Source organism: Hemicordylus capensis, chromosome 2, assembly GCF_027244095.1.
Source record: "Hemicordylus capensis ecotype Gifberg chromosome 2, rHemCap1.1.pri, whole genome shotgun sequence".
NCBI lineage: Eukaryota > Metazoa > Chordata > Lepidosauria > Squamata > Cordylidae > Hemicordylus > Hemicordylus capensis.
This window is the reverse complement of record NC_069658.1, coordinates 313,081,836-313,099,094: the sequence shown is the minus strand read 5'-3', so window position 1 is coordinate 313,099,094 and position 17,259 is coordinate 313,081,836. Positions and strand designations below refer to the sequence as shown.

The 17,259-nt window shown below is 44.3% G+C and overlaps 1 protein-coding gene across 14 annotated transcripts in view; it reads right to left on the bottom strand.

The window, feature by feature from the left end:
- The window catches only part of IQSEC1 (IQ motif and Sec7 domain ArfGEF 1), a 595,321-nt gene that overhangs the window by 147,309 nt on the left and 430,753 nt on the right, over positions 1-17,259 (bottom strand). Inside the window, exon 1 of one of the 14 annotated variants that reach the window (XM_053303435.1) lies at positions 791-1,237. The exons of the other annotated variants lie outside the window; for them this stretch is intronic. Coding sequence (XP_053159410.1) covers positions 791-855 — 65 coding nt within the window. The 5' untranslated portion in view covers positions 856-1,237. Of the gene's footprint in view, positions 1-790; positions 1,238-17,259 lie in introns of those variants that run through there. 14 annotated transcript variants of the gene reach the window in all.

Here is a 17,259-nt window from a genome sequence, read left to right as displayed (position 1 = left end):
GTGATGGGGGAAAATGGAGGAGGCTGTGTGAAACTGCAAATATTTGAAATATTCTTAGGAGAGGCTGCTGCAAGTTTCCTATTTCACGTTAGTAATGGGATGGATATAGAGTTAAACTTTTAATTTCATGTTCAAATGCCTAAACTGTTAATTTCATTTATGTGAAGGACAGATGGCATTGCAGTAGTATTTTGTTTTTGAACAGCAAACAAATGGGCTATGAAACATAAGAGTGCCTGAGACAAGATACACTGGAAACAAAGCTACAGTTGGCTGCAGTCAAAATATAATTGCAAATCATTTAAAACTTTGCAACAGGATCTATTACATCATGCAGTATGCAAACTGAATCCTTGCTTGCCTATTACGGTACAGAGAAAAGGCAATATGGATTTTTAAGTGTGCCTTTATATTATCCACCTTTTTAGTAAGAGTAGATCTGTGTGTCGAAACACACATTTACTTCTGCATTGGCATTGGGACTATTCGGTTCGCTAAAATGCATTTCTATAGAAAATGATTTTGCTAACAAGAAGAAAGTCAGCCTTTTGTGTCACGGGATCAGTACGGTCTGTGCAGCCGAACCTTTTGCCTGCCTAGGCACCGTCTCTCTCGCCTGTTCCCCAACACACACACTCAACCAGTGTTCGGATCTAAAAACAAAGATGTTTTGAGACTGAAACAGAAGGGAAACAAAACACCCAGCCCCTTAAGACTGACTCTTCTGTTTTAGGAAAACCCTTCTTGCTGAAGCTGCTGCTGCTGCCTCCAATACACCGTAATGGCTTACCAGCTGTCAAGCTCCAGCTCCAGCAGTGACTGAGTCCTCTCCGAGTTACAGTGCAAGCACCACATGGCTGGAGAGAAGTAACAAGGAGGGGGCCCCAAGCCGCTAGCATATCCTCTCCCGGGGCTCGCCTTCGGTCCCCCCTAAGAAACAGCCGAGAGAGTAACTTGGGGCGACGGGCGAGCGGGAAAAGAGCCACACCGAGAAGCGCCCCCTCCCGTGACTCTCTGTGGGCCAGTGGGAACAGCTCAGAGATGGGGGTCTGGAAAAGCACGAGCACGCCGAGGTCCACCCTTTTCAGCGCCTGGGCGCGCCCCCGTGCGCGCGCCCCCACTCACTCCCACAGCCATTCCGCTAGCTAGCAGCGCGCCAGTCGTGTGAGAAGGGAATACAAATGCCAGAGGTGGGAGGAGTGCACTGATCTTATTAAGCAGAGGCTGGATTCCAAAGCACAGCCCCCACCCCCCAAAAAGGTGAGGGACGGAGGGCGGAATTGGCCGCTGCTGCCGAAAGAAGGGAGCTGAGTCTGACCCTGGGCCGAGAGAAGCACACGACTTGCTCTCCTTGACCATTACAAGAATGCGACTGGGAGGGGGAGGATACAGCCAGCCGCCGCCTCCCGCTCACACGCTTTCCTCTTTGCTTCTCTTCACGTGACGGAAAGCCGAGCGGGGGGGCCTCGGGCTGCGCTATTAATAGTCGCATTCAGACTGGGGAAAGCAGACTTCATTGCTATTCAGCAGCTTCGGTGACGCTGGAAGCCTCTGCTTCCCCCAGGCAGGCGCACACTTGGCTTTGGTAGCAACAAATGTTTGCGTTGGCTTTGAAATCGCTTGGAGCTGTTTTAGAGACCATCCCTAGTTCTCGCCCCTTTCTACAACTGCGAATTTTCTCTTTGCAATGGAAGCAGTTTTGTCTCTTAGCTTCAGGAAGGGCGTATCACATAATTGCTCTCAGAGTTAATTAAAAAAAAATGTCTTAAGAGAAAAGACTGCGGAACCCTCAACTGCAAACTAAGTACTCTACACGCCCACAGCTGGAACAAGATCAAATGGTTTTTTGCAGTCTTCGAGGATCCGCTTGTTGAAATGAATACCAACTGAATCTGATTTTTACAATGGGAATGGGATATGTAGGATCAAGTCAGGTGCTCACCAACTAACTCTAAAAATATATGTTCCTATGCCCTACTGCATGACATAAGTGCAGGGATTGTAGCATGAGGATCAAGTCTAATATATTTTATCACTGTCTGAGATATTTGTTATATGATATAACAAATTTTTGATACATTTTTATCACCCTCACTTTCCAACTGCCACTGCATTTTTCCCTACTATAAAGGCTTTGTCACAACCTTGTTTTTATTTTACCCTACCCTTCCTTCAGAACCAGCTAATGGCACAGCGGGAAAGTAACTTGCCTAGCGAGTAAAAGGTTGCTGGTTTGAATCCCCAGTCGCCGCATCTCCTGGAAGTGACCGGAAGTAACAGACACGCCTGCGCACAAGCACGTCACACACACATGTGCACACTGCGTGCACGCCCACCTGTGCCTGGCGCATCTGTTACTTCCGGTCACGTGTGGGAGATGGGACGGCAGATAGGTACACTGCCGCCCCAAGCAGCTTTAACAAAATGGAGCGCCGTTGGGGGAAATGTGGCAGGAAGGATAAGTGTACCCGCCCCCACCATTAAAGCCAGCATGGTGTAGTGGTTAGAGTGCTGGACAAGGACCGGGGAGACCCGAGTTCAAATCCCCATTCAGCCATAAAACTAGCTGGGTGACTCTGGGCCAGTCACTTCTCTCTCAGCCTAACCTACTTCACAGGGTTGTTGTGAAAGACAAACTCAAGTATGTAGTACACCGCTCTGGGCTCCTTGGAGGAAAAGCGGGATATAAATGTAATACTAATAATTAATAAAGATGCACCCCCCCACCATCAAACCGGTGGAACTGCCTGCCAATCGAGCCAGTTCTGTGCACATCCCTACTCTACTCTACCAAAGAAAATCACATGGCTCTGTGGTCGCCAGGAATCGATGCCGACTCAACAGCACAACTTTCCTTACCCTTCCTCCAACCAGTGCAAGTAGGGCAAGAGTGTAGCAAGGTTGGAATGGGCCATGGGGCAAAAGGTGAAGATGTGTCCCTGCCCTCCCACCTCCCTGACCCTGCTGCCTTATTTGGAGGAAGGGGAAGAGAGAGTGAAGAGCAAACTCACGCTCAGCTGGCAGGGCCCTTTTCCTAAGGGTCCATAGATATTTGTCCCACTTGTTCAATTATAGCTACAACCAGGTGCGGAGCCAGACTGCCAGTGGCCTGTGTCCGGCCGCAGGGGCGGCCCCGCTCACACACCTGACATCAGATGTGCGGGCCATGGTCTGGCTCCCAAATGGAGCCGCGCAGCTCTGTTCAGGAGTTAGTCTGGCCGGCGCTGTGTTTGCGGCGCGGACAGAAGCAGCTCTTCCCTCCCTTTTAGGCGCACCTGCCCTGCCGCTCCTGAGTGCACCGCGAACGCAGCACCAGCCATTTAACTCCCAAAGGGGCTGCATGGCCCCTTCAGGAGCTAGACTGGGGCTTGGGCTGCGTTCGCAGCACAGCCAGGAGCCACTCTTCCCTTAAAGGCAGGGAAGAGCCACTCCTGGCCACGCCGCAAACTCAGTAGCCATTTAACTCCCAAACGGGGGCCCCGTGGGCCCCGCTCAGGAGCTAAACTGACGTCAGATGGGGCGTGTCGGGGTCTCGAGGCACGGCCCCTGATTGGCAGCAGCCTGGGTTCTTTGAACCCGTTCGCCCAGTGGTGGCTCCTCCCCTGGCTACAACCCTGAGGTGGGATATATCATTCTCTCCCACCTGCCAACATTTTATCTGCACAATCACCATGAGCTTTCCCAGACAGCAGGTTTACTGAGAGGCTTTACTTTACAAGTTCGAAGTTGCCCAAAAAAACCAACGGAAAAAGTGGGTTTTTAATAAATTGGACTGCACTCTAACACTCAATGAATTCATGTGTGATGTGATCTACTTGTGGAACTCTCTGCCACAGGATGTGGTGACAGCCAACAACCTGGATGGCTTTAAGAGGGGTTTGGATGACTTCATGGAGGAGAGGTCTATCAATGGCTACTAATCGGAGGGCTGTGCGCCACCTCCAGCCTCAAGGGCAGGATGCCTCTGAATACCAGTTGCAGGGGAGTAACAGCAGGAGAGAGGGCATACCCTCAACTCCTGCCTGTGGCTTCCAGCGGCATCTGGTGGGCCACTGTGTGAAACAGGATGCTGGACTAGATGGGCCTTGGGCCTGATCCAGCAGGGCTGTTCTTATGTTCTTATGAAGACCTTGCTGATAGATCGCAAGGACTTCAGGGTCAATTTGGCTGATATGTGAACGCACACCCACCATCCTGGAGGAGATGCAAACCAAGCGCCAGGTGTGAGGCAGGAGTGGGAGTAAATGGTGTGCTGGCAGGGAGGCTTCTGGGGAAGTCATGAAGATGCTGGTTCATCCTGCTGACACTGATACCAGCATCCTGCTTTCTGGGCATGGTGGAGTTTTAAACTGCAGGTCAGCGATGGAGGTCAATGAAGGCCTCTGTACATTGCTGTCACTCTGCTAGCTGAATAGTTTTTGCATTTTGTTCTCTTCCCTTCCCTCAGCTTCCCCCAACAATTTTGTACACATTGTCTGCTTCATTATCTGTTGAAGGAAGACATGGGGAAAGAAGAGTGAGAGAGAAAGCAATCTAGCAAGCAAAGTGGCAGCAACAAGTAAAGATTGCAGCTCTGTGTTAGAAGCTCTGTTCTTGCCCCTGTTGCTGCTGTTGACCTACAGTTTAAAACACCAGCATGCCCAGAAGGTGCGGGAGGCATGAGATGGGGAAGGGCGGCACCTGCCAGGGAGGCAGGTCTGGCATTGACATCAGGGCTGGAAGCAGGTGAGACACAAGGTGGAGAAAACAGGAGAAGGCAGTGCCAGGCAGGCAAAGTGATGCCCTTGGGGTAGGATGTCCACATTCGCTGTTGCCTCACTTTGCCTTACGGGTGTGCTGACCTTGAGTAACTGGTTTATGTTCTAAGAAAGAGATTGCTAGTCCACAGTGCCTCTTGTGTCCGCCAATTGCCTTGAAATATCAGAACGGCAGTTTTCCTAAGGAAAATTTAAAAGTGCACAGTGTGATGCAATTTTTATTCGTGTGCATAGCACACACAATGCTACAACACATCTGTGCATTTTTCATGTGTGCACACTTCATTGCTTTCTTAGAACAACATTTCATAACATTTCAACGCTAATACATAGTGGAAGAAAAAACCCACAGAACAGGGAATTTTATAGCAGTTAGCACTAATGGAGAACAGAAGAAAATACCTTAAGCATGTGGAGTTTTATACTCACTATTGTGCTGATCTAACTTGTCTTTTTCTATTTGTCTCTTTCTCTGGTAAGCCCAAGGATGACTCCTGTCCAAATACGATGAATATTTATATACCGCTTTTCAACAAAAGTTTCTAAAGTAGTTTACAAATAAATGAATGAATGAACAGAATGAAGTGGCTCCCTGTCCACAGATGGCTCACAATCTTAAAAAGAACATGAGATAGACACCAGCAGCCGCCACTGGAGGGATTCTGTGCTGGGGATGGATAGGGCCAGTTGCTCTCCCACTGCTAAATAAAGAGAATCACCGCTTTAAAAAGGTGCCTCTTTGCTCAGTTAGCAAGGGACTCCAGTCCAAGAAATGACTCCAGTCACTCCAGGTATTTATTAAGAACCCATAGCATGGATTAAATTATTATAAATCCTACTGGGTAGTTCAAGAAACATTTTATTTACTCCCATAGTGAGAAGAAGCAACTTCTGCCCCAGTCTCCCAGCGAGGCCAGGCAAGCCTGCTTCCAACTCAGTTGGCTCTGCCTGGTCAGGAATAGGGGATGGATGAGCCCATCCATTCACTTGTATGGGGGTGCGGTACAGATATTTTTTCAAATGATTTCCCCTCACAAGTCTTCACTGAACTCCACAATAGCCACATGGTCTTGTCATAGACTGAAGAAAGGGGAAGCTTAGTCTGGAATGTTAGACCCTAATCCAAGAAAAACATGTTTGTTCATTTTTTAAAAAGGTCAGCCAAAAGATCATGGACAATTTCAGAGCTTCTTAGAAAGCAAAGTGCCTAAAAAGTAAATAAATTCAACAAGATTTGCCCTCCAATTCAGCAGAAATAGGGCCTTAAAAAAAAAAAGCAGTAGAAGACTACAATTCTACTCTATACCTTCAATAAACTATGATCAGATGAAGTTTTCTAAAACCTGGGCAATAAGTCTGCTAGCAGTAGTTTAGTCAAACCTCCCCCAAAATCAAGACATTTTTTTTCTAGGGTGGGGTACGAAGGGAATGGCTCCAGAAAGCATGGGAAGAAAAGCCTGATGTGGAATTCTGACCACAATAAAGTTAGGTGCTATGCGCTCCCCCTCCCATTTCTCCCAAGGATTCTTCCTGCAGGGGTCCCAGCTTTTTGCATGCATTTCTTGCAGTAGGTCCCAGCTCAGGAGCAAAAGAGATGAGACATCTCTTGGGACAGAACCTAGAGCAGATCCAGCCGCATTTGATCATAGGCCATGGGGAAGGCACATTAAAGAAGCTGGCCAATTATAAGCAATAATCACCATTGCTTTTTTTCACCTATGGTGACCCCAAATGAAGAATCCGTCATCTACACCAGCAGAGGAGAAAGTATCAACAGGACACATTTCAAAGAAGAGCTGCTTGATTCACATCCATAAAAGTTGACACTATTTCAGTACAAGACTCACATCTGAATTACTGAAAGACAGTAACATTAGTGACTGCAAATGCATGCAAAATGAATGAGAAGTGACTGAAAAATACTGAGGTCAACAAACTAAGGACCACCATGAATTTCCTGAGTGCCTTGTTCTGGGTGACCAATAGCAAATTTCACACACAATTCTTGAGAGAGTTTTGCTGTTTCTGTGTTGCAATGAGAGTGTTGGATGAAAGGATCTAAATTGACAAATGTATGCTATGGCAAAGGTCATGGCAAAAATGGGAGTAAGAGTAGTATTACCTTGGCGCTGCTGAGGCACAAGAGGAAGGCACAAAGGGCATATGTGCTGTCATTAAGCCTGTATGCTCAAATACTGTAGCAAAACTGTGTGAAAAGATTTTCACCATCATGTCTTTGTGACTGGGTATAAGAATGCAATGTGAACCAAATCATACATGCAGACTGCTCAAACACTGATGTGCTGTGCATAGTTCCAATCTGGCATGGCAGTCGGTGACTTAGTTGTGGAAGTGAGTCATATTTTCAACAGCTCTCCCAACACTAGAATCAGGGGTCATCCCATAAAACTGATTGCCAGCAAACTAAGGACCAAGAAAAGGAAAAACTTTTTCACACAGCACATAATTGATCTATGTAATTCTCTGCCACAGGATGTGGTGATGGCCTCTAGCTTAGATGGCTTTAAAAGGGGCTTAAACAAATTCATGGAGGACAGGTCTATCAATGGCTACTAGTCTGATGGGCTATAGGTCACATCCAGCCTCAGAGGCAAGATGCCTCTAAATATCTGTTTCAGTGAATAACAACAGGAGAGAGGGCATGCCCTCATCTCCTGCCTGTGGGCTTCTCAGAAGCATCTGGTGAGCCACTATGGGAAAAAGGATGCTAAACTAGATAAGCCTTGGGATTGATTCAGTAGGGCTTTCCTTATATTCTAACTGATTGAGATGTGTTCTTTCTTCCACAACTCAGGAGTACACAACCATGAACTCCAACAAGTGACTGATTACAAGAACATGAATCTGATGAGGTAGCCAAAGGTTTCTGAGGTTTGACGAACTGAATTCACCTCCAGTCTTCTCAATGCAATAACATCCTGGCATGCACTTGTGTTCTTCCAGAACTCAAAAGAAAAGACAGCAAATGAATTTCTTCACTTCCTCACATACACTGAGAAGCTCAAACTGCTGGGTTTTCCAGATAATTCTCACTTCATTCTCCATTATTAGCAGAACCTTCATTCAAACTATCTTAGACATAGAAAGACTTATACCTAATGTGAAGAAAAATCTGCTCAGATTGAAAGAGTCACCACTGCATGGAATGTGTTGAAAAAACTACCTTTGGATGATGGCAGAGAGGATAAAACTGAAGGCAGTGGCACTACATACCATACTGAGACAGTGCAAAGAACATCACAGATTTATAACAGGCCATAGACATAGTACAGCAGTCAAGACTGGAATAACAGATTCCCTAGAAATAAATTGATTCTCTAGAAATAGATTCTAACCCAGAGGGTTGCTGCTGTTGAAGAATATCTTTTGAATCTGGACGCTGGTCTGAAAGCAGTACATAGCATCATTATCTCTAATTTAGGCCAATAAAAATGGGTCTTGAATTATTATTATTATTATTTTATTTTTTACATTTTATATCCCGCTCTTCCTCCCAGGAGCCCAGAGCGGTGTACTACATACTTAAGTTTTCTCCTCACAACAATCCTGTGAAGTAGGTTAGGCTGAGCGAGAAATGACTGGCCCAGAGTCACCCAGCTAGTTTCATGGCTGAATGGGGATTTGAACTTGGGTCTCCCGGTCCTAGTCCAGCACTCTAACCACTACACCACACTGGCTCTTAATATCATGAGCTCATGCACATGGAGAAGTTGGTGGAAGCCTTAAGAATACCTGTTAAAGACATTGTGCATATACTTGCTCAGTTTAAACATGACACAACTGTGAACATTCTCGCTGGCAGTCTTGCTGCTAAGACATACAGTGCAGATGTGGAGTATCTGAGCAGCTCTAATAATATCCTGAAGTCTTTAGGAGGTTGAGCTTGCACTTAGACACTGAAAACCAATACCTCTTTGTCTACCACAATGTGCTGCAGCTATATCCGTAGGATCCTAGGCCTTCAGTACTCTACTGGATCAGTAAGTGATCCTAGTGAATTACTGAGAGACCAAAAGGCAAGGTATTGTCATAATGTTTTTCCTAAAGCTAATTCTAAAAGGCAATTTGTAGAAGTTGAACTTGACGTTTCTGAGGATGAAGTTGGCAGAAACTCCGATCATGAGAAGACAAGTCATTTGGAGGACTGCAGTAGCACAAGAAACAAAAGTGCATTGAATGGAAAAATAATCTTAATCTTCTCCATTTGACTACTGATTCAGAACTGCACAAAATTCCCATTACAGCTTCACAAATCTGGCTTAGAACTGCACATTGGGTGTAGAACTGTATATTAGGAAAATTGCTAAAAACAAGGATCAGATAGTGCACCATTTGAGAGGTGTGCTCGGAACCCTCTGCAACCTTGCATGGAATCCTAGAGCACACCTCATGGATCACACATTGAGGAGATTCTCACGATCCACTAAAAACGGGCTAAGGGAACCTAGCCCGCTTTTAGTGGATCGTGTGCTGCCACGCGAGCCGCACGGTTCCCAGCAGCAAACTCCACTAATTCCCTCTCCCTAACCACAGCTTTGCGATCGTGTGTTGCCGTGGTGCAGCTCCGCACCGCAGCAACTCACGAGCATGCCCCCGACTGGGAGGCTAAAAAGCAGCCTCCCCGCGCGGGGGTCTCTCCAGCATGCCCTGCGTGCTTGTGCAGGGCATGCTGGAACTACTGGGGGCCACGTGGCCCTCAAACTCCCAAGCCCCCGCCAGCTCAGTGATGGAACCGGCAGTCGTGTGGGTGGCCGCAGCAGCCGCCCAGTTAGGGATTACTGCTTGTCTCCCTGCAAACCCTCTGGAGGTGGGTCTAATTGATCGTGAGATCCACCTCATCCCCTTAATTTATTCCCTTAGGAATAACACTACCACAAGCAAGTCTTTAGACTGCTTGTGCAGCTGGGCCAGTTCTGATGCCCAGCCTGCCTTGAAGTCACAGTCCTGGTCTCAGATTGGGAAGGCTCTACAGAAGCATACTTCCCTTTTTTGCTACTTGACTTTAGAGCCACAACTAAACTTTTATGACACATACTGAGGCTAGGAAAAATGAATCTGTACAACAGTCCAGTTAAACTGAATTACTTCAATTATAGTTCTCCAAAACTAGGGACCATATCAGCTTGTGCCCAGCTTGTGATGTCAGTTTCCCCCTTCAGCCTATAGCAGTGAGTCAGTCATACAGCTTATTTGCTGCAAGCAGAAACAGCTGCCTGGTTCTGCATGTCACTGAAGCCTCAGTGAGATGCTATACATGAACATAAGAACCACCTTCCTGGATCAGGCCCGAGGCCTTCTAGTCCAGCACTTTGTATTGCACAGTAGCCCACCAGATGCCTCTGGGAAACCCACAACCAGGAGATGAAAGCATGTCCCCATTTCTGCTCTTGTTCCCCTGCAACTGGTGTTTGGAGGCATCTTACCTCTGAACCTCAAAAGAGCCAATAGCATCATGACTAACAGCCATTGATATACTTGTCCTCCATGAATTTGTCTAAGCCACGTTAAAAGCCATCCAAGCTAGTGAGAATCACCATATCCCATGGCACAAAATTCAATTGAATAATTAGGCACTGTATGAAGTGCTTCCTTTTTTCAGTCCTAAATTCCTGACAATCAGTTTTTTGGGAGGAAGAAGCCCTACAGCCTATATGCCATTACTAGCGGAATGCTGCCATAGGCTTAACAGCCACCAGCAGTTGAGAGGCCATCTATATCTCTTCACACACACATAAAATAATTTGCTTTTACTAAATTTAGATTTAATCTCCAATTGGATATGGAAATAGAGAGCATATTCACACTGGCCTACAAGAAGAGGAAAAGCACTACTACTACTATGGATATTTATATACAGGAAAAGCTCATTACTCACTACCATGAGTAATGGAACCACGAGTAACAAGGCATTACGGCTATGGGGAAAGGGGGCTTAGGTTTCAGAGTGGAGGGAACAATCTGAAAAAATGGCCCAGAATTTACTGGCCCCAAACTTACTGTGGCATGTATGGAACACAAAGGAAGAAATGCCTCGAAAATCCATGGAAATTAGTCCGATGTTTTGAAGAAAGGATTCACAGATCATGGCTCTTTGAGCCAAATTGAAGGGTGTAAGTGACCTCCATGGTCACTTCCAGCCCTCTAGGAACCATGGCTACATGCGTTTTAACCCTATTGTATCTGCAGATACTAGAAATGAGTGTCTATTAGACACCCTGCGGAACACAGAACCATGAATAATGAGGTACTCCTGTATTGCCTAACTTGTCCTATTAATTTCAACGGGACTTGTCCTTTTAATTTCAATTTTCCTCATGCCATTGAAATGATGCTTCAAATGTACTGAAAGTGGTAGCTAGCCTGGGATATCCTCTGTCATATGCTGAGGTTTCTGTTCACCACACCCTAGAAAACCTTCAAATATGGGTTATGCCAAGAGACATAATCTTGAATCATGACAAAACATTTACCAGATCTGACTCCAAACCCATTCACACCATAAAAGGCAAAACAGTTTATGTGAAAGTAGCACAAACCACTTACAGGCACCTATGTCTCACATTTTGCAAACACAGCACTAGTCTGGATCTAGCCTTAAGTTTCTAGAAATTGGTGCTCTCTCTCTCTCTACTAAGTTGTAATGCTTCTAATGCACAGTAATTCAGTATATGGAACCTCTGATTTCATCCACTCCCTCCAAAAACTCCACAACTGAAAGGAAAAAGTAGCTTACATAAATACATTTGTCTGTGTCAGCTAACTACTGTGCAAAGACCATTCCTCTCATCCTCTACACATTTGTTCCAGACACGTGGCTTTAAAATTACTATTTGGCTAAAATAGTAACGCTAGTAAAAATGGATTACGATTCACTGTGTTTTGCTTAAGGAATCAATTTTAAACTTTATAAAACATTTGCTTGTCATGTCACTCGTGCAATTATTAACCAAGTACAACTACGATGATGTTAATTTCTCAGGATAATCCTAACCTCTTTTTCTTATATTGCCTTTTCCATGACCTCTCCTTTTTTAATCCAAAGCAAAATCTGTTTGAATATCTACTTCAAACTTTTAGGAGTATACAAGGTTCCAGTACAATCAATGTGATTAACTTTGGAATTACACTTAGCCAGGGTAACAATTATTGCTGATTTAGATGACAAGTAGTACAAATTGCTATGTGCTTGTAATTACAAATTGAATTTATTGCACTCCAGGGGATTTATAAACATGGATATCTTGGCTATTAACATGTTAAATTGCAGTGATTTATGCAAAGTGCCGAATAAACCAAAATCTTATTTTGGATCTCTTTATATATGGCCGAACTATACTTCTAGAGCAGAACAAAATGACCTCATGTTGACATTAAACTGTTCAGCTTTTCTGGCAAATGATGTGTTTATTTGGCTGCAGTCCTAAACAACTTATGTGTAAGTCCAAGTCCCACACATACAGAAGAAACTTACTTCCAAACACACATGATTAGAACCTGAGGAACTAATTCCACAGTTCTTTGGGTCCTGGCCCGCCATACCCTTTTAAAATACCACCTAGGCTTGTTCAACATTCTGAATGTTTTCACTGAATGCTTATTGTACCTATCTTATTAAGCGATACCAGCTGTATAGCAGGGTAGAATGCCAAGGGCTTGTATACAGACAGGCCCTTTTGGTAGATAAATGTTCAGCTCTGAAGGGTCACTCTTCAGCTCAGCTCTGAAGGGTCACCACAGTGCAAGCCTAAACATATCCAACAAGCATTTAATACACATGTATTATGTTTACTTGCACTTTTTAAGTCTCCCATATAAATCCATTACATGTTTTTATGATAGGAGTTTTATTAGATAAAGCTGTGTTTAAAATACACCACAGAATACATTTGCTAATCTTCAGCTATATAAAAAACAAGGCTACATTAATGGTAAGACTTGCAATTAAGCTACCTATATGAAGTAAATGCAATATAATTAGCACATTGCAGAACATAACACACAATACATTATAGACTATTACTTCTCTCATCCCTGTTTCTTTGACCTTTACGAAGAAACAGTGATACTCCATTTGCAGTCACCAAGTCCCAAGGACTGTCAATCAAACAATGTAATAATTCTAACTTTCCTTCTAAATCACAAGTTTCTGAACTTCTTTTAAAATTTCCCTGCATGCATCACTCTGAAAGACAGAACAAGATGGAATTATGATAGGACAAACTATTCAGGGCTCCACTCCAAACCTAAAAACCTATACTCAAAATATTGTGGTTTATGTGGGTAATGAAGCAAATACAGTAGCTCAGGGCACTGAATTATTTTTAGATCAAAAAACCCATGAAAGATCTAAACCATGGATTCTCAATGTTGGGAATCATTGTGGATTATGTTGCCTTTGGTTGGGGATTATGGGAATTTAAGTCCAATAAATTCTGGGGACCCAGCGTTGAGAATCCCTTTTCTAAACTACGCTATTGTCCAGTTAGAAATCATGGAGCAAGATGCTGGCTTGAAAATAATTGAGCCATCTGCTTTTTCAACCAAGCACGTATAGGGTCAGGTCTAGGATTATGCACAGAACTGGTTTGCCCGCTTCAGCTTGAATCCAGACCAAATTAGAGCTGCCCCTGGTGGTTTGGGCTCAATCGAACTTGGGCCCGGTCTGCCATCAAGCCGACTCGAGGGACTTGGTGGGTATACTTGTAAAGGGAAATGCAGCTTGTTTTAAAAGGTAAAAGACAAAGATTGCTTTTTCCTCGCTCCCCACCCCGCAGTTAGCCCTCTACTTGTAAAGGGGAATCCTTGCCAGATTCGAGCCTTGAGTCACCTCACAAGGTGGGTTTTCATGGCGGGCTGGGCTCAACCCGCCCTTGGGCAGGCTTTCCTCTGGTTCTGAGCACGCTCACACACCCGTAGTCAGGTCACAAGTCTGTACAATTCTTTCCTCACAGTGAGAACCTTAGAACACCATTTCCTAATTGGCAGAATGTAGATACTTGGTGGTAGTAGTAAGAGAATGGCTACAAAACTGCTGATGACAGGTCACTCCTTGTTGCAGTAGACACAGACCCAGTGGCAGCTGTGGATTCTCTGAAGTTTCCGACAGAGAGAAAGGGAGGATGCACAAGCATAAAGCTGCATAAAGGAATAAATGTTCCTTTTAACTATGTAGCAATATTTTACAATCACCTCACTGTGGGATCCATGGGATATTACACTATCCTAACGGGTAGAAAATGAAATCCATTTCAAGGCCATGGACTAGATCCATTTCAATCCACTCAAGAAGACAATTCTTTGAAAATGCCTGAAAACATAGTTGCTGACATTCAGATAACATCATACACACACCAAAGAAAGTTGTGCATGCGTAACAAGACAGGGATGTTTTTCACCAGTCTTTCCTTCCTTAGGGTCCTGCAACCACTCAGGCTCATACTTTCAGAAGGCACAGTGAGCTGCAGAAGAAAAAGGAGATAAGAGAAAATCAACCCTTCCCCATTGCATGTGCACAACAGTTTACAGTGTGAATGCACAATGTTAGTTTGGATATCAGCTGGTGCCTTTAGAGCTGATTGTACAACTTTGGTGCTCCAGATGTTGTACTACAACTCCCATCATCATCAGCCTTAGTGTTCAATAATCAGGATGATGGAAGCTGTGGTCCAAAAACAGCTAGAGGATTGTGCAGCCCTGCTTTAAAGTCTATCCTAATGTTTGGTACTTTCAGATTACCTACATCTGTATGGACTCATTTTGTGGTAGTTATTGTCTTACAAAAATAAATGAAGGTACATGAATTAAATTAAATATTTAATGAACCTTGGTACTGTGATGGTATTTTATTTAAGTGGGGTATGTGCTGAAATGATTGACAGACACATAACTGAACATTTGCTCAAACTTGATCTATTTTAGCAATTTCTCTAATACAGTGATTTTAACAGAGCACTACCACTATAAGTTTTATGGTAATACTGTATTAAAATAACTGCATTAGCAAATGTTCAGTTATGTTATGCTAAACAATGTTAGTTTATATTTATTAGGGCTGTGCACCACTGAAAATATATGATATGATCTAATAATGACAATATGAAAATAGGATTTTGAGACTGCTAGGGGTGTCTGAGATTGGATCGGTGACAGATTTCCAGTCAGAAATGTAAAAAAATGAGATTTATTTTTACATAGAGGTCAGTGGGGAAAATAAAATATTGGAATCCTCTAGGCCTAGGACTTTGAAACTGGGCACACAAGTAGTACAGGATGACAGGACTCCATGTATTGAATCTGAAGTGAATTGGTCAATTATTTGACTTTTGATATTTTTTAAAAACTTCAAAAAAAGTCCTACAAGTAGCTTGATGGTAAAAAATTAAAAAAATGTCTGGACCTGAAGCTCCCCTTGGAAAATATTTCCAACCCCATGTGAAGGAATATGCCCTTGGCCTTCATGAAAAAGGGCACACCATCCCTTTTCTGCCCCACCTTTCATATTTCCGGAATGTCTGGGCATAGAGTTCTAAAACTGGGCACAGATTAGTACAGGATAGTAAGACTCTGTGTACTGAATTTCAAGAAATTCAGTCAGTCTGTTGATATTTAGTGATTTCCCCCTACTGTAGTAAAGCTGCAGGAGAGAGATATCTCTCTCCATAGAGTACTTCATACTGACTAAAAGTGGAACTGTTACATCTGAACAAACACTTTCACTTTTCCTAGGATTAGTGACTGGATTGGATAATTCTGGCAGATTTATTACAGGGGGGGGAAAAGCAATTATTGGTTAAAAAAAATCCCCATAGACATCTATGGAGAAATTTTTAAATTCAGAAAAAAAAGAGTGGAGAGCTCTGAAAGTTGGCACACACATAGCAGAGGATGGCAGGACTCTGTGTATTTAATTTTGACTAAATCAGCCTATCTATTGATTTTTTAATTCATTTTTAAAAGTAACCCAGAAATTGTCCTCATATGTGAGATTCATGGCAAACAGTAATGTCACATCCAAGAATCACAAAGGAAGTAATATAACATACAAGAATCTATCACTTGCTTTTTAAGGTGCTAAGTTAAAAGTTAAATTAAAAATTGACTAAATAAATTCAGAAACGCATAGGCAGACAGGTAAATAGATATATGGCAGAAAATATCGCTGCCTCCCGCCCCCCACAAGCATGCTCCAGAAGCCATTGTGTAATTCTGAAAATTCAGTCTGAATTCAGATATTATTTCTGACATTCCAACATGAATTTTGATAATTCTGATCTGATGTCAGGAACCAGGTATCAGATGAAGTTATTCTGATGTTTACCAATTTTGCTGATATTGGAGCAATTCCGACATTCTTACTTTGCACAAGTCTAATATTTATATCTAGCTTCACCCGTACAGAGCATCTGTGTGCTAGTACTTGATTGCTCCCCTCACCCCCTGCCACAGCCCTCCTCACCTCAGAGATATCTCCACCCTCACCTGAGCCACACTCCTGCTAATCCTCCTCCATCTGGTAGCTTCCATCCCCATCACCCCTCCTGATTACTCTTCCATCCCCTTACTCCATCCCCCACACCACCTTGGTCGCGGCTGCAGCATTGCTGGTGCCTACTGACCAAGCTGCAGCCCCCTATCCCCAAAGACCTCCTCACCCGAGCCCCGCTCCTGCTCCTCCCCACAGGAGCAGGAGCAGTGGTTGACCAGGCCCTTCCTTGTTGCCACCGACACCATGGCCGCTCATTCCCATCAGGCCACTGATGGACCCGGGCCTGTCCCCTGCCTGCCTACCATACCTGCCTCTGCCAATGGCCTTGGTAGCCCCAAACAGCAGCAGTGGTTGGATGGGCCCTTTTTTGCTGCCAGTAGGCGCTGCAATGGCTGCTCATTCCCCTCAGGCCACTGACAGGCTCAGGGCCGTCCCTTGCCCTTCCTTCTTTTTCTCTTCCCCTCTCTTCTTTCATTCTATTTCTCTCCCCCCCCCACTTGCTCTTCCCCTGTCTTTCTTCTCTTCCTTCCTCTCTTTTTTCCCTCTCTCTCCCTTCCAGAGTTAACAGATCTTGTTCATCTTGTTTCCTCATCTAATTCACACAACGGCAGCCTCCTTCTCCTGAAGGGGCTCTTTCCTCCCTCATGACCCAGCTCTTCGCAGACCCCTGCCTATCTATCTATCTATCTATATATCTTCCTCTCCTCTACAATCAAGAACATCTTCTGAACAGTAACAGTTGCGTTCCAACTTTCCTTAACCATAATAGGCTCCTCCCCCTATTTGCATATGGAATCGCCACTGCCCAATCACCATGGTGCTTCTGCTCTCACAGGCGCCTCCTACTTATCTGCATATGGAATCTCCACTACCCAATAACCACCACGGTGCTTCTGCTTGCGAACTCTCATGAGAGCTGCCACACACGGGATTAGGTATGCAGACACCCTACAGAATTATATAGACAGATAGTTATAAATACTAGGTTAAAGATGC